The sequence below is a fragment of the Nannospalax galili genome, unplaced genomic scaffold (assembly GCF_000622305.1).
Source record: "Nannospalax galili isolate Female #2095 unplaced genomic scaffold, S.galili_v1.0 scaffold43, whole genome shotgun sequence".
Lineage (NCBI taxonomy): Eukaryota > Metazoa > Chordata > Mammalia > Rodentia > Spalacidae > Nannospalax > Nannospalax galili.
This window is the reverse complement of record NW_008353342.1, coordinates 5,699,712-5,718,397: the sequence shown is the minus strand read 5'-3', so window position 1 is coordinate 5,718,397 and position 18,686 is coordinate 5,699,712. Positions and strand designations below refer to the sequence as shown.

Below are 18,686 nucleotides of genomic sequence, written 5' to 3'. Positions count from 1 at the left end.
GCAGGCAGATCTCTGTGAGATGGAGGCCAGCCTGGTCTACATAGAGAGTTCCAGGTCAACTGGAGCTACAGGGAGACCTTGTCTCAAAAAAAAAAGACCAAAAAATGTTCATCTGTCTATTCAGTATCTTCCAACTCAAGAAAACAGCAACAGTAGTAATAATAACCATCATGTATGAGGTCATAACTCAACTAACATTCAGTGTTACATTTAATCCCCATGTGCATCCTATTAGGAAAGTACCCTTATAAATTAAAATTTTCCTGATAACAAAATGAGGTTTAGAGAGTCACCCCAGGTGGTATATAGTTAGGAGGATGTAAAGCCAGGGTTCAAACTGAGATGTCTGAACCAAAGTGTTAACTCATAGACATATACTACATAGTTTGTGGAAACATTGTCCCCAGAATATTAGCCACTGGACTTTGATCTGTCTGGGAGCAAAATGTAATTCTAAACAACTTTGTCCTGTCATTTCTTTACATTTTTATCTAAGAAATTATTGTATATATGGATATTCCTTTAAAATATTTTTTATTCTTTGAGAATTTCATACAGTGTATTCTGATCTCTGAGAAGTTCATACAGTGTATTCTGATCTTTGAGAATTTCATACAGTGTACTCTGATCTTTGAGAATTTCATACAGTGTATTCTGATCTTTGAGAAGTTCATACAGTGTACTCTGATCTTTGAGAAGTTCATACAGTGTACTCTGATCTTTGAGAATTTCATACAGTGTATTCTGATCTATGAGAATTTCATACAGTGTATTCTGATCTATGAGAATTTCATACAGTGTATTCTGATCTATGAGAATTTCATACAGTGTATTCTGATCTATGAGAATTTCATACAGTGTATTCTGATCTATGAGAATTTCATACAGTGTATTCTGATCTATGAGAATTTCATACAGTGTATTCTGATCTTTGAGAAGTTCATACAGTGTACTCTGATCGTATTCAGACCCCTCTCCCCCCTTTCCCCCTTCTCTCCTCTGACTTCATGTCTTTTATTTTTAAAGGGTCTTCCCAATCTAATCTGTGTTCTCCAAATACTCTTGAGTGTGGATCTATCCATTGCAGCCTAGTCAACCTACCTGGTGTTACATTCTTAAAGAAAACGGACTCTTCCTTTCCCAGTAGTTATCAGCTACCAATAGTTTTTCAGCTCGGGCTGGGGCTTCTGGCCTGCCCACCTCTACCCATGCTGTGATTTTTGTCTGGCTTGGTCTTAATCAGGTCTTGTGAATGTTCTCACAAGCACTGTGGGTTCATAGGTGCAACTTCCCTGTTATATCTAGACAACACGATTTCCTTGTATTCATCCACCATGTCTGGCTCTTACAATCTTTATGCCCCCTCTTCTACCATGATCCCTGAGCCTTTTGAGGAGAGGGTGTGATACAGATGTCCCATTTAGGGCCAAGCGTTCTGAATCTCATATTCTCTTCAGGTTGACCAGTTGTGAGTCTCTATGATAATCACCATCTACTTCAAGAAGAAACTTTTCTGATGAGAGTTAAGAGATGCACTAATGTAGGGGTATAACAATAAGTCATTAGGAGTCAGTTTAGTACTATGCCCATCTATATTGGGCTTTCCCCTGTGGCCCGTGCCTTGTCTAGCTACAGATTCTTGGCCCTGATTACAGTGCCAGCTATTGACTCCATCTTGTGAAGTAGGCCTTAGATCTAAGCAGAAAGTGGTTGGTTGCTCCCATCACAATCGTGTCACTATCACTCCAGTGGGCCAGTCGTTACTGTAGCTTTCAGGTTCATATCTGGGTTAAGATGATTTATGGCAATTCTTTATATTTGAAGAAAATTTGAGAAGCAACTTGAAAGTATTCCAAATGACAATATGAACTTGTGTTAGGGGCACCCAGGGACCCACTTCCTCTACTGTACAGTGTTAAACAGAGTCCCAATCTTCTTACCCAGCCAACAATCAAGTCATTCTCCATCAGTAGCATTTCTACAAGGTTATACCCTATTATGTATCCCAATGCTACCCCAGTAGTGCAGATCCAACATTCTAATCACACATCTTATCTGGATACAAATATTCTCTAGTGGAAGGCACATGAACAAAACAGTACGGAGCCTGGCGTGGTGGACAACTGTAACCCCAGCACTGGGGAGGCTGAGGCAGGAGGATCACAAAGTCAAGACCAGCTTGGGTTACACAAAGAGAACTTGTCTCAACCCCACTGTTGCATGACTTTCCTGAGGGGGATGTGAACAAATGTCTATTTACCCCAGAGAAGGCTCTGATGACAGACCAGAGAAATGATTCTACCCAAGTCTAGCGTAGTAAACCAGTGAGCTTACTGGTTACTTACAGGAGCACAGGTGACTTAACAGCAGCTTCCTTACCTAAAATGTCACCCGAGTATGGGTAGTAACACCTGCTCTCCCCTCACCAAAAAATTATATGGAGAAAAGCCCATAAATCAAACTTACTCAAATATGTCTGTGGTGATGGGCACTAGTTGAGTAAGTAGCATCTGCTTTCAGCTTTTGTAGATTTACATCTCAGAACACATAAACACAGTACTTAGTCCATTTTCTGTTGCAATAATAGAATACCACAGATTGAGTAATTTATAAAGAATGAAGGTTTATTCAGTTCACAATTCTGAAGGCTGGAAAATTCCATATTGAGCAATGGCATCTGGTGAGGCCCTTCCTGCTGCTGGGGACTCCCTGCAGAATCTCAAGGCAGAGAATTGATTTCATGGTGAGGCAGTGTCCTAACTCAGGCTACTCCTCTTCCCATAAAGCCACAGTCCCATTGGATTAGGGTCCCACCCCTGTGGCCTCATTTAACCTTAATTACCTCCCCAAAGTCCCACCTCTAAATACCTTGGGTTAAATTTCCACCCTTTTAATATCTCACCATAAAGATTCCTGTTCAACATGAATAGACATTCAGTCTGTGGTATATAGCATACTCCTCTGTCACCTGGAGCAGGACAGACATCATTAAAAGGCCAACCCCTCAAGCATCTCTGCACTAACCAAACAGAATCAACAGTTTTGCTCCAACAAGCAGCAGTTAAATATGTCTTGGGACCCCTGGTTTGGGTTTAGAATCATATGACATGAATTACAAAGCTCAGAGTCTGAGTGTGGAAGAAACTGTGGTAGAGTCGCTGCTGGAACAGCAGAAGAGACCCCGCCGAGGCTAATAGTTGGGAAGCCATTCTGCAGGCAGACACAGTCCAAATGCCTCTCTCCTTACTGAGTTGTGCCTTCATGATGTCTCATAAATAGGAAAACAGCCACAGGCTTCTGGGTTCAAATCAGCTTTGGAAACTCGGGATCCTTCTGGAAAACTCATAAGCTGGGTATGCACACAGGTATTTCAGAGCTCATCTGACTTGAGTGAAAACTCCTATTTGCAGACCATACTCACCCAAACAACATGGAGTCAAACCACAAGAAAATGTGTTATCACTCAAAGGAGTACATAGTTTCTATACTACTGAAATGTGCCCTAAAACCGTGAACTGTTAAATATGAAAGTAAAAATCAAATGCAGACACTGGTTCCCAGGCCACCTATGTCTCACCTTCCAGGAGATGTGAACCACAGGTCACAGCTGTGTACTGTCGGCTCAGCCCCAAGATCAAAGCCTTTTACACTGGAGGAAGTATAGTCCTCATGGCCCCCGGATCCAAAAGTCACCCATCCTGTCCTCGCTGTGTCCTTTTTCATTCCAAGCTGTAAAAAGTTATTTGTTTGAATGATGTTTTAAAGTGCTCTGTGCAATTAAGTTTTAAAGCAAGGGGGCTAGTTTTCCTTCAGTGTATATATGAAACTCCCAATAAATTTAAAGTTCTTGGGTGTGTTTGGGGGAGGGGATGATTAAAAGGAGGAAAGCTTTTGAAAGGAGCAAACTTCAAACGGTGAAACCTGAGGTGATTTTCCCCCTTATAATATTAAAAATGCCTTTATAGTTGGAAAAAGTCAATAGCTCAAAAAATAAAGAGCAAAAAGAGGGATACAGATTCCATGCTCACTTATATCCAGTTTGCATCTGCTTTCCTAAGGAAACCCTGCCGTTTAAGTATAATTATCACAAAGGATTTTTAAAGTGCCTTCACCTAGCACTCAGTGCTAGCCATTTAGAACGTGTACTATGCTTTGTTAACTGCCTACCAGATTCATGATTTTGAGCAGTGTCTGTTGTATGGATATGTATGCTGGTTTTAAATATTCCACAAAGTGACAGTTCACTTCTGAAGCTCTCAGACACGTACAGAGTCCATGTTGTTCAGCTGGTAGTGTGGGCAAGTAGCTCGTCCTTAATCTATAAAACAGCATCATGTCCACAGCTGCTGAGTGTTAGCGTAGAGGAAGCACTGACACTCCCTGACAATAAAGTATAACTAAGTTCACAGAAAACAATGGATTCAGATTCAGCAGCTAAACCAAAGGCGGGTCCTAGGAGGCTTTCTCATATATAAAGCCTGGCGCTCCCTGGTGGTCTAGTGGTTAGGATTTCGCTCTCCTCAGCCCTCACTCTCTCAAATATCAAGCTGTTCATATCCTTAAGCACACAGAAAATTCTGAACTTGCAACTCTATAACCTTGATTGAGAATGTTTCTGGCTCAGTAAAATGGGTAGCGCAGGTTACATTTGCTAGTAAGGGAGAAATCACCACGTCTGGCACAGAGCAAATTGGTAGCTAATAAAACCATTTCATGTTACACAAACATTAAGCAACCTGCAGATCTGGTGCTAGAGAATTCAAGGTAATTTTAAGGAAGCCACTCACTGCCCACCACGTGCATCATGCTAAGCCACGAGTTTCTTCTTTTTTATCTTTTGTTTTCCTAAAATGTTCATACTTACCCATACTTTAGGCTTTGTGTGTGTGTGTGTGTGTGTGTGTGTGTGTGTGTGTGTACACATGCACGTGTAAGCCAGAGGACAACATCAGGTGCTGTTCCTCCTTAAGGGCTTTCCACTTTGTTTTTGACACAGGGTCTCTTACTGAGCTAGACCTTGCGGAGTAGAAGTTGACCAGGCTGACTGGTCGGTGAGCCCAAGGGATCCACCTGTCTCTGCCTCTCTGAGGTTACAAGTGTGTACCACCATGCCTGATTTGTTGCTGTTGTTGTTTTTGCTGTTGTTTGGTCAGGTTTTTAAACAGGGGTTTAAAGGATTGGGCTCAGGGTCTTGTGCTTAAAAGGCAAGCACTTCACTGACTGAGCTGTCTCTCCAGTGTAGTTTATACTTTTAAAATAATGGATTGGTTAGTTAAAGTGAACATTTACTATGCATTCGATCTAGAATGCAGAATGAAGCATTTTGCTTAATGTAAGAACTTAGGCAAAGTGAATTCACCAAAGAGCAGTCCTCTTGAGGCATTGAGGACTAGCAGTTTGTGAGGTAGAAGGAAAATTCACTCAGTGTTAGGCAAAGGGGTACCAGCCTGGATGAAACATCTTCTAGCAGAAAGTACAGGGATGGGCAGAGATCTCCTCCTCTAAACCTTTACCTGACTGACCCTTGAAAATGCCAACACGCCACTGCTTGCCCTCACTCACACTTAATTGGTTTATTCAGTATAGAATTATGCAACTGGTATCAAGGGTTTGGGAATAAAGACAAGAAATTCTTGGAAAGCCCAAAATGGGAACCACAAAACAACCTGGACTGAGGGAGGAAAAGCAAAATCCACGGTTTATTCTGACAGGCATCAGATCAAGGGGTTCCTTTCCAAGGGAGTCTGGCAAGGTAGCAACAGCAGATGCCCAGAGAAGCCTGGATTATCCAAACTCAAGAGCAAGGCCTGGAGCAGGTGCTGACAAGAGCTGGACTGACCTCAGGGCCAAAATTCCTCCTTCCTGTTCCTCCCTAACCCACTAGGGCCTCCTGAAAATCAGTGCCAGAACCAGGCTTGGAAACTGGTGAAATAATCACCAAAGGATTGACATTCTTGACACACTCCTGACATTTTGGAGCTCTAGCTTTGTCTTGGGTTCTGGGCTGAGCTATGCAAGCATACGACCTGCAGGAAGCCTCTTGGTTCAGGCCTGCCAGGAAGTAAAGTCAGAGAAGTGGAAGCCTGGTGGCTAAACAGCCCCTAAAGTCTCTTAGTTTCTTTTTTTTCCCTTTATCTTTCTTTCCTTCCTTTTTCTGCCTCCATATTTGAGTATGTGTACTCAAGTATGTGGGTGTGGGTATGCATGCAGATGTGCTTGCATATATGTATGCATGTGTATGGGGGCCGGATGTCGATGCTGGGTGTCTTCCTCAATTGTTCTGCATCTTGTATATTGAGGCAGGTCTCTCACCTGGACCTACAGCTCGCCAGTTTGGCTAGTCTGTCTTGTTCGTGGGATCCCTGTCTCTGTCCCCCATGCACTGGGATTGCAGGTAGGCTGCCATGTCCACCTGCATTTACATAGGTGCTGGGATCTGAACTTAGATTCTCATGCTTGCAGTACAAGTGCTTTAAGCACTGGGCCATCTCCCGTCCCCAAGAAAGCCATGTTCTGTCTCCTTCTCTCTATTGGAAAGAGACCATCCAGTCATGAAGTGTGAAACATTTTTCAGATTTCTGAGGTGGGGGCAGGCTGTTTGTTTCCATACCTAGTTTGTCTCTTTCGCTCTAAAGGTGCTTCCCAAATCACCTCCCTGCTCCAAGCCTCTCTGTCTTCACATGGAATGGGCGCTATTCCCTCTCTCACCCATCTCTTCTCCATGGGAATTCCTCTGCCCTTTGTAACTTAGCCTCTCCAGCCTGGGCTTCTCCATGCTTCCCTCTCACATGGGAGCTGCTTGGATTAGTGTAAAGCTCAGAAACAATCAGACAAAACAGGGAGCGGGGAGAGCAAAGAGTAGAGACAGGAAGAAGTATTCAAACATGTATTGAGTGCGCATTATCTCACTCATCTTCACAAGGACCACGGTGGCAGGCAATCCCACCAGACATTCCAGGAGGTAAGGAGTCAGGGAGAGTAAGAGATTTGCTGACTGGGCCCAGTTAGGGGAGGACTTGGGTTACAAATCCAAGATGCTGTGGCCCCAAGCCCACACTCTTGACTGTTTGAATGAAGTTTTCTGACAAGGAGCAGATGTCACGAACTGAGACTCTACTCCTCTTCCAAGATGTTTGGATCTGTAGGTACACTTTTATTTCACCATTTCCAGGTATAAGACTCAATGACAAAAGCTATCTCAAGGGAGACCAGGGATCAGAGTCTGGCCCAGGTGTGCTGGGCCTATAAAGCGGAACTACCCTCCACTTTACCCAACAACAAATATTGGGATATTGGAATCAAGATTATTTCTGTATCGCATTTGCTGGTTGAAATCAAGCATTTAGTACAGTGTGAAGCCTCTATGTTAGAGCCTGAAAAGTTTGCAGGTTAAAAAAGTCCATTGAAAGACTTGGTCATACCAGTTACATAAATACAGTAATGAATATTACTAGTTCGAATGATTTAGACTACCGGCAGAGTTTTACTGATGCATTTCATAAAAACAACAGCGTCAACAAGGGGACCTGTAAACCCTTACAAATTGGGATTGTCTACTCAGCATCAAGTTGGAACTGCTCATGTTGAATGAGAGTGAATACCATCCCAAAGCCATGTATGGGGAAAATATTAGCAACTTTAAACATCCTCAACAGTTTATATATTTTACCATGAAATTGGTAGGCACATTTTGGGTTTTGTTGGTGGGAATGGGTTTAGGTGATAGAGATTATGCCCAGGACTTTGTGAACTCTAAGATGTGTTCTATCGCCAATCTACAATCCCCAACACAGTAATATTTTGTTTTGGCAAACAACAAAGAACTAAAAATTGGGAAGCAGAAGTGAAGAAATCATAGCTCCGTCTGGCAATATGAAAATACTACTATCGGCCACCCTGAGCATGGACACTCAAACTGCTCATATTTAATAATTAATAATGGTTTGATGAAGTGAAATCTCCAGGTTGACAGCAAGGACTCAAAGATACTAACGGTTACAGTGGGAGGCGGTGGCAGGAAGTGAGTCAGTAAAGGTTGTGTAAGCAAGAGAAAAGCGCTGCAAGAGTTACGGATTTAGAAGAAGTAGACCAAACTTCTCAGAGCTTTAATCTGCCTTATGAGCTTTTCTAATACAGGAAGACAAACTATAAACAAATAGATTGAGGAAATACCCAACTAGAAATCATGAGTTGAAAGTTGCAAGCTAAGTTGGACGTTGTATTAGTTTCTTTTCTTGTTGCTGTGATTTAAAAAACAAACAAACGAAAAAAAACGTGACAAAAACCTCAGGGTAGGGCTGGAGAGATGGGTCAGTGGTTAAGAACACTTGCTGTTTTTCCAGAGGACCCGGATTTGATTCCTAGCACCCATATGATGGCTAACAACCATCTGTAACTCCAGTTCCAGAGCATTTGACATCCTCTTCTGGCCTTTGCAAGCATTACAAAGGTGCATTGCATATGGTGTACTTATATACATGCAGACAAAAGACTCGTACACATAAAATAAAAATAATAAATAAAATTATTGTTTTAATCAGCTCAGGGGAAAGGGGGCTTATGTTGGCTTACAGTACCAGAGAGATAGAGCCTGATATGGGAACAGACAGGGAAGGCATGATGGCAGTAGCAGGAAGCTGTCTAATCATATGTCATTGGCACACAGGAAGCAGAGAGCGAACAGGATGTGGGGTCAAGCTTATTATAAAACCTTGCCAGCAGCCTTTACCTCCTAAAGTTTCCATAGCCTCCCCAAACAGACCTATCAGCTCGAGACCAAGGTGTTAAAACACATGAGCCTGCGGGGGGCATTTCATATTCAAACCACAACAGGTGTCATGTACTAAGGTGGGAGGATTACAAATTCAAGCCCTGCCTAAGCTACATAGTGAGACCTTGTCTCAAAAAATGTTGCAAAATAAGAAGAGGAAATAAATACAAGTTGCTGTATAAAGAAATGGAAGCCATGTGATGGTAATGCCAAGGAGGAGACCTGGCTGCCCTCCCTCCTTCTCATCCCTCTTCCACTATGTGTTCTTTCCACAGAGAGAGAAGAAAGAATGAAAATATATGTGTGTGCCTTTATGCAGGCATGTTGGGAAGGTGTATAATGCCTAACAATTTTATTCTTACCTACATTCCCATGACTAACAGCCTGGACATTGTCAGTACTCACAAGAAACTTATGAAATCTTAAATTCTAACTCTTTCATTGAATGTTCTGTTTTCACCTTCCTCCTACACTTCTGTTCCATTAAAACTGTTTCCCTGCTCCATGGAGGTCTCAAGATCCTAAATGACCTTATCAGTAGCCTTCTGTCTTTACTTCCCTTCCAACCCAGCACAGACCTTATGATGTTCAAATTAATCATACTCTTACAATCTATTTTCTTTATCTTGCACCAAGTTTGCTGGATGATGCTGGAGAAAAATAGTAGAGCAAAACTCAGTCTGTATACCCACCCCCCTCAAACCTCCCTGTTTCCCTCCTCAGTGTCTACAGGCACTTGATTCCAGGACCCCCAGTGGATCCCAAGATCCACAGGTGATCAAGTCCTTAACGTAAAATGGTGCAGTATTTGCATTTAATCTGCATCTATTTTTTCCCACATATTTCATATCAAGGCTAGGTTATTTATAATCCCTAATTCAATACGAATGTTATATAAATCATGATTGTTTTGTATTGTTTAGGGAATATGACAAGAAAAAAACCTGCAAGAATCTAAGTGCTTGAAATGTACTGTTATGAAGACAAGTACAAGGCCCTGTTCAGCTCCCAGCATCATTATCAGGCAGCTTACAACCACTTGACTCTCCAGCTCCAAAGGCTCTGATACCCTCTTGTTGTCTCTATGGACACTGGCACTTACATGTACACACACACACACAAATTAACTAACTAACTAACTAACTAACTAACTAACTAACTAACTAAATAAATAAATAAATAAATAATAAAAGTAAATAAGTCTTTTTTAAAAAAGGAAGTCAAATAAGATAAGAATTCAACATACATTGCTCTTAGTAACAGAGAAGCCACTGCGAACCACTGAGAAAACTGGTCCAGAGGATGACCAAGGCAGCCAGCCTAGAGTGAGCCAGGTGGAACTTAAGACTACAGTCACTCTTCATAGAAATTCGACTATAAAGGGAAGAATGGGTTATTTTGACTTGCTTTTTACATAAAAATGCATGGTTCATTTTTTTATTGCATTCATTTGTGTGTCTGAGTGGCAGGGGAAGATCAGGGGAGTTCCATGGCTTAGGCATGGAAGTCAGAAGACGACTTCTAGTAGTCAACTCTCTCCTTCCAGTATGTGGGTCCTGGAGATCATCAGACTTGGTAACAAAAAGCTGTACCCTCTGAGTCACTGTGCAGGCCCAGGAAACGTGTGTTTAAATGATGGTAGAAAAGAGCCACCAGAAAGAAAGAGGTTAAAGATAGACTAAGAAATGGGTTAACTGATGGTGCAGTGACCTAAGGAGAAGGGAACTGGATGGAAACTATTGAGTAGCATGGCGGACATCTGCTGTGGCTGAGAGGAGATGGTTGGGGTTGCAGTTTTAGGAGTAGTGCCTATGAATGGCTTTATCAAGTTTCAAAGCCCATGGAGTTATCTGCTGAGACCAGGTCTGGAAAGAAGCCGAGGAGATTGAAAAACAATGAAGATTTGAAATAGGCACAGAGAAAAGTGAGAAAGTGATGGGGCTGGGGGGGGTATAGATAGAGAGGCAGCAAGGATCCCATTGTAGTTGAATTCATGGGGGATCCCCTTGCTTCACTGTTCACATGCATCCTCCTGCAGGGCTTGGTCACTGGCAACTACATGGGAAGTCACAGTGGCTTTGTGCACCACTATGGCTTTCATGTCCCATAAGGAGGTTTCAGAAACTAGTAAGAGAATGACTGCAAAGATGGACCATGGAGTTGAAGTCAAAGAGAGAGGCCTGCTGAAAATAAAAATGTATGCGCCAGTGGACACAGGTGATGAGAACAAACAGGATTTATGGAATAGCCGCGTCGTAAGGGAAGATGCTGTGGTCAGAAAGTTCAGGGCAGGTTGCTGAGAGTGCTAAGAAATGGGGACCATGGTGTGGGCCTGGAGATGAGGTCCAGCAACAGAGAGGCCCTGGAGATGAGGCCAGGCACCCTTCAATGATCAGGATGTCCTCATTACACAAGTCTGTAGAGATTTTACATTTTTCTTTTTCTCATTTAAGTCATAAATCCACCTGGATTAATGTTTATGTGTGAAGTGAGATTGCCATTTTTATTTTCTTCTATTTGGAAAACCAATGTTTCCCGTGCCATTTAATTATATATTTCTTCTAAACTTAAAATACCTTACCAGAATCAGAGTTGCCAGGTTTTAAAAGTACTAGCTCATTCATTTTGTTATTTACTTGGCACCTATAAGTGTAATATATATGGTATCATTAATTTCCTTAAGTATTGACAGTCTAAAGGACAGAAAACATAAACCTAAATATCGGTTTAAAAGGACCAAACCAAAGCAGGAGACACTTGAATCTCCTGCTGCAGCTCTGTGAGGGTGAATTGGCTTTTTGTTTGTTGAAAATCAGTTGTAGCTTTGTGGGAAAGTTGTTTGGAAATACCTTGGAAGGTGAACAAAATTTACACTGCCAGAGAAGGGGGCGAGAGATTATTTTAAATATGGAGACGCCATCCATTAAGGCAAGGGAAGTGGTAAAATGGAACCTTGCGGTATACACCATTTAGCAGGAGAAAGAGCAGTAGCTAGAATGTCAGCTGAGGGCAGGCCCCACAATGCCTTCAAAACAGTCTAGTAGACTGGCCTCTAGTTATTTAGCATTGGGTGTCAACAAAAGTCTCTACTAAGGAACGATAGAATTAGGAAGCTATGTGATTAGACAGACAGAATTCAGGGGGTTAAATATGAGAGGATGTACCAGTCCTCTGGGGATGGTACACTATTGGTTTGTCCTGGGAGGTGGAAAGGGCAAAAAGGGTATAAGAGAAATTTCAGAAACAGACCCATAGTAGTTAATGTGTAAAGAAAGGATCAAGCTCAGCTCTAAAAATAAAAGGGTAAGAACTGTGTGAGGAATTTCTGCACCTGAACAAGCCTCAGCACTTGCCCAAATAGAATTTTCTATGCCTTTTGGGGTGTGTGTGTGTATGTGTGTGTGTGTGTGTGTGTGTGTGTGTGTGTATGTGTATGCATGTGTGCGTGCATGTGTGTATGTGTGTGTGTCTGTGTCTGTGTATGTCTGTGTGTATGTGTGTGCAGGTTTGTGTGCACATGTATATGACTGTGTAGGCCAGAGGAGCACATCTGGTGTCCTGTTTGATTGCTCTCAGCCTTCCTCCCTTGAGACAGGATCTTCACTGACCTCAGAGCTCACCATTTCTGCTAAGCTACCCAGCCAGCAAGCTCCTCGGGTCTGCTTGTTGCAGGCACATGCAGTATTCTCAGCTTTTACGTGAGTGCTAGGGATCCAGACTTAGGTCTCATGTTTGAACAGTAAGCACTCTTACCCACTGAGCCAAGCCCTCCGCCCCTTTGCTGCCTTTAAAAAATCTGTACTGTTTAAAATTCTTTCACTTCCTAGCTCTGTGTGTTTGGATTAATGGTTTTGTTCTTATTACCTCCTCCACCTCCTTGATGTGTAACAGCTTCTACTGGATATGGTTGGGTCCCCGGACCAGGATCTCCAGGAAGCTGCCGCTGGCTGTATATCCAACATCCGCAGACTGGCTCTTGCTACAGAAAAGGCAAGATACACTTGAAATTTGATTATACGAGAGAAGCTACTAAACTATATCTGACATAGGTCATGCCACTCCCATGGCCAGGAAGCCAGAGTTTGGAAGCTTTTATTAACTAAATCTTCAAAGAGTCTAATGAAAATACATGGACTATAATGCAAACAATACTTTTCATCAAAAATTACAAGAATCTTTTCATTCTATTTGGCCTTTATGTTTTAAGGACATGCTGTGTAATGAAATGTAAAGTCAATGAACTTGTGATAATTTTTCAAGGATTGGAGGGTATATGTATATGATATAAATATTCAAATGATACTTTTGCATCTGCAGTGATTTAATAAAGAATATGGCTTTCCCAGTGTGCCGTTTTGGAGTTGCTCGTGAACATCTTGAGAATTCCCTTTCTGTTAAACCTATCTGACTGTCCTGTCGTTATGGCGTGGTCTGTTTGATCACTTGCAACCCACAGGAGAGTTCTGAGGAGATGTGCTGATTTCACAAATGGTTATTAAACAGAATTTAGAGTTAAGCAGCTGCACTTGAAGGGATCATCCTGAGGTCATCCCAAACTTTCCCCAAATACCATCAAACATCACAGACGACATGCAACTGTCACCACACCAGACAGCATGAAGATTACAAGGACAAGGGTCCCTTCTTTTACTTCTAGACATGCTGAGTGTAAACAATGGGATGTTTCATTCCCCTCACAGGGAATCACCAGCACTTTTATTAATTTATGCTGATGTAAGGATAATATTATTTCACATAAAATTGCTCTGAATTTCTGAACTTGTTTTCAGCACACAAAGTACTTTTTAAAAAAGAGGCTACAAAGGACTAATAGCATTTTATCAGGTTAAGAAACGTTAGAATCCATTTATAAAAATCACATATGTAACCTTGGTGCGCTGAAATGTTTGGGAACTAACTGTCCCAGGCATCTAATACCCGCCAGAAAAATAGCTTTGTACGCCTCAGTTCAGAAAGCCCATAATCTCCGTGAATGCTTTAGAGAGCAGGCAAGGCGGTTTTATTGAAAAATATTAAGTTCCGTATATGTCATCCTCTGGAGAAAACCATAAACTTAATTGAATTCAATGTAAATAATTTGTACAAAATGAAAAGCTTGTACGAGACAAAATTTAGACCAGTGACTGAGGCTCCAATAAAGCATTTTTGAGAATTTTAGGGTTTCATAAAACACCCACTAGTCTTTGCTGTTTTTCAAAGAAGAGCATAAGAAAAGAATAAAGTGAGTGAGGAAATATATTAACACTAAGGTTTACATGTAAAGAATAAAGTCGGTCTGTTAACCTCCAGCACTACATACTCCCAATGTCCACATTCCAGTTCATTTTGCTGTACAACATTAAAAGCACAACTACAACGGCTGGATTACGGCAGCTACAGAAAACGAATGAGCACATCGTGTTATTAAAGGAAGCTCTGTCACCGTCTTCAGGTCTTAAAATATTCTTGTATCACTGGGTCCTGGGAATGAAGGGAAACAACAGGAAAAACCGCAGAAACAGCACCAAAAAAAAAGACTTGTGACTGCTGAAGGGGGTGATTGGATATTTTATGATGGACGGAGTCTTCGGAAACCTGGTGTTTCTGTTTTTGTGGTTAACGGATGCATAAAATAAAAGCAACAGTGCCATTTGAGAAGAAATCGAACGCTTAGAAAATTCGCAGGCATATTGTCTGTGTATCTCTCAAAGTAAGAATTTGTGTTCAGATTCTTAAACACCAGAAGCGTAGCACCTTAAGAGTGAGCAAACGAGACGTTGAATTTAAAGGCCAATTTGGAGCTTATTTTTGTGAAACGGTGTTATAGAAAGTGCTGATCTTTCTAGAAAATGTCAAAGCCAGCAAAAGCACCCTCAGCTTTCAGAGGACGCAGATTCAGAATGATCACTCTGTCCTGCTAGCGTGTGCTGTGGGAATATTTACTGTTTTTTTCCTTCTGTGTAAGGATTTTTGTGATGTATATTTTGTGCTATTTAAGGCAAAGTGCGTTAATTCTTTATGTTTCAATGACAAATCTCTTCCCTGGGCTTTATTCTAACTGGACACCCAGAGTACACAATATACTTTCTGGGTAGCAGATGGCTCTTTCTGCTTAAAGGGGGTTTAAGGTGGAAGGAATTTTAAATAGATTTCCTTAAAGGAATCCTTGTCATGATCCTTCCACCTCTGGCAGTGAAAATTTACTGTGATCAGGATAACTTGTACTGAAAATAACTTGTTTCTTTTTTAACCTTCCCTAGCTTCTAAAAATGAATTTAAGGCTACTTTTCTTAGGATATGGCATTATGGGTTCTGTTTTCCTGATAGACTTTGCTATTACCATTACATATCTCTGAGGCATTCACATGAAACTGAGAGATTATGATTTGAAATATTTGGAAATTTTATTTCCATTTAGGAAAATAAGAATCTTCGTTGTTGATGAACAGCAACCAAGAGCAGCAAAAAAAATTATTTCATTTTCCATTATTTAATGGGATTTGATCAACAAGATAAAACTTCCCAGTTCAAACAGTTTAAGATGTATAATTGAATTCTTTCCATGAAGATTTGGGGTTGGAATGGTCTATGCTCATTCCTGTGAAAATATTAAGACAACCCATACACTGAAAAGTTTTATTACTTCAGATTCAACAAATGCCCCCAAACCAATGGCCCATGTGTACTGCTATAAAAATGGGATTCTCCACCAGATGAGAATGGAATAGAAAGGCAACCAATTTTATATGATGCTACTTAATGTAGGCACCATGTTAGCTACTTTCCTTTTTTATTATGGTTCTAGTTATTTCTTGGGAGGGTGAGCAAATGCCATGGTGGGCGTATGGAGGTCAAAGCACAGCTTGTGGGACTCAGTTCTCTCCTTTCACAGTGTGGGTTTCTAGAATCAATTGCAGGTCATCAAGCTTGGTGGCAAATGCTGTTGCCTGCTGAGCCATCTCCATGGCCTAGTATTAGGTACTTTTGCTTTTATTTAAAATGCAAGAGGACTGGGGGCTGGAGAGATGACTCAGCAGTTAAGAGCACTTGCTGTTCTTGCAGAGGAACTGTGTTTAGTTTCCAGCACCCACATGAAGGCTCACAACGATCTATAACTCCAGTTTCAGGGGATCTGATGCCATATATATATATATATATATATGCAAATATATATATGCAAGCATTCACACGCATAAAAAATAATTCTGCAGGGGTAACTTGTGCTTTTCCAGGATTTATCTATAATGGTGTTTTCTATTGCTACAGTGTAGATCCTGAGTGTCCCCCCAATGGTCCATGTGTTAACAGCTTGCTTCCCAGCTTAACATGATTGAGAGGCAGTGGAACTTTAAGACGGGGACACCTTAAAGGAGGTCTTTGGGTTATTAGGAATGTGTCCGCAAAGAGGCTCTGTCTTGCTTGTGAGCCATGTAGTGGTTTTGCTCTGGCACATGGTCCCACAATGATGCTATGTCTTCTTATAGGCCTAAATTGCTCATGGACTTTCTCTTTGTAATTTTATTTTTTCAAATATTTGTCGTAGCTTTGGAAAGTTGACTAACACACAAGGTTTATAATGATAAAAATGTTAGGAAAACCTTGGTTCCTTCAATCATGGTTCAGCCACACAATGAAAACATGTTGTAGAATAATAATCACACAGAATGTTTTCTGGAATACATTGTTAAATTGCAAAGCAGGTTCTGAAGCAGTGTATATAGTTTGAGTATTTTTTAAGTCATGAACCAATGAGGTGGCTCAGGGAGTAAAGGTGCTTACCACCAAGCCTGAAGTCCTGAATTTGATCCCTGGGACTCAATGGTAGAAGGAGAGAACCAACTCTGGTAAGCTGTCCTCCGACCTGTGCATACTCACTGTGGCACACATACCCCTCCCCGACACAATCAAACACACTTCTCCCACACAAACACAAGAAAGAAAGACATCTTTTTCTGTTGTTGTTTGTTTGAGACAGGGTCTCCCTGTAGTCCCAGCTGTCCTGGAACTCAGTATGTAGACCAGGCTGGCCACAATCACAGAGACCTGCCTGCCTCCATCTCCTGTATGCTAGGATTAAAGGCAAGTGCTACCAGGACCAGATAAATAAGTTTTATTTTTAGAAATCATGATTCTAGAGATAAGGGAGGGTTGATACAGATGGGTGAGAGATGAGAGAGTGGGGAAAGTAATCATAATGCATCAAATACATAAATGAAATTGCCAGATAACAAAATTAATCAATGCAAAAGAGAAACATCAAGTGCATTCAGTTAGCCACAAAGAGAAAAGACCCTGAATTGTATATAGCAAACTTTAAATCAGTGAACATCCTACCTAGTGGGCGGGAGTGATTCTTATTTTGCTCACTGGGGTCTTTAATCCATACCACAATTAATACCCATCATTCTAAAAAGAAATACAAAAACTCTGTTAGTTGTTATCATTTAGAAACATAGAAGGTAGCCATTTCTTCCTCCTTCCAAACACTAACTTTTAGATTTATTTGTGTATGTGTGTGTTTGTGTGTGTGTGTGTGTGTGTGTGTGTGTGTGTGTGTGCCAGGTATGTGTGGTGAAAAGAGAGTGTCAGATCTCTTGAACTAGAGTTACAGGTGGTTGTGAGCTGCCCAATGTGGATGCTGGAAGCTGAACTCTGGTCCTGTGCAAAAGCAGCAAGCACTCCTAACCAACCACTCAGCCATCTCTCAATCCCTAATCACTAACTTTAAAGGAGAATTCCTGTGCTTATAAATGAAGTACATAGCACAGGCATAAAAGAATCAAGATTGTAAAAATAGCAACTTTAACATCGAAAAAATCATAGGAATATTCTTTTTTTTTTTTTTTTGGTCTCTTTGAAGCAGGGTCTCCCTGTAGCCCCAGCTGTCCCAGAACTCACTATGTAGACCAGGCTGGCCTTGAGCTCACAGAGATCCACCTGCCTCTGCCTCCCAAGTGCTGGGACTACAGGCGTGCGCCACCATGCCCGGCTCATAGGAATATTCTTAATCTCCAAAATATTCATTTGTAATAATTTTAAACTACAACAAATACCAATATTGCACCATCAAGACACCGTGAAGTGGCCACATTATAAACCTGCCATTTCCTTATTTGGTTTTTGTCAATTAAACATCTGGAGTCTCTCTTTCTCTTCTTTCCTTCTTTGCTTCCTTCCTTCCTTCCTTCCTTCTTTCCTTCTTTCTTTCCTTCTTCATTTCTCCTTTCTTTCAGATAGCATCTCATGTATCCCAGGCAGGCCTCAAACTCACTATATAGCTGAGGATGACCTTGAATTTATAATCCTCCTGTCTTCATCTCCCTAGCGCTGGGATTACAAGCATGCAACCACACCCAGTGTAAATGGAACCCAGAGTTCTGTGCAGCTAGGCAAGCACTCTACCAACAGAGCCACATCCTCAGCCCTAGACTGTTCTAAAACTATAGAAAACAATGAATGTAACAACTGCAAGGTTGTTGAAAACTACTTCAGACAATACTATTTTAAGAGGAAAATTTTTTTAAATATTTCATTTATATTTTTATTTTATGTGTATGAGTGTATTGCCTGCATGTGTGTAAGTGCACCTGTGTCATGCAATGCCCACAAAGATCAGAAGATGATGGATCCCCTGGAACTGGAGTTAAGGATGATTATTAGCCACCATGTGGATGCTAGGAATTGAACCTGGGTCCTCTGCAAGAGAAGTCAGTGCTCTTAACCACTGAGCCGTCTCTCCAGCCCCATGGAAGGACAGTGATTTTTACTCATTTTGTTTACTACAGTGTAGATGCCCAAGATGTACAATGCTGTGATTAACTCTTTAATTCAGTTGAAATATATTATCAACTGATATACACCAACCACAAAGTAGATATAATACAGACCCACAGATCTCTGGGTGGGCTGTGCTCTT

General features: G+C 41.3%; 1 protein-coding gene across 1 annotated transcript in view; it reads left to right on the top strand.

The window, feature by feature from the left end:
• Window positions 1–13,115, top strand: part of Armc4 (armadillo repeat containing 4) — a 193,249-nt gene extending 180,134 nt beyond the window's left edge. Inside the window, exon 19 of the mRNA XM_008850554.2 lies at window positions 12,662–13,115. Within this exon, the coding sequence (XP_008848776.1) occupies window positions 12,662–12,775 (114 nt within the window). The 3' untranslated portion in view covers window positions 12,776–13,115. The remainder of the gene's footprint in view (window positions 1–12,661) is intronic.
• Window positions 13,116–18,686: the final 5,571 nt, after the last annotated feature.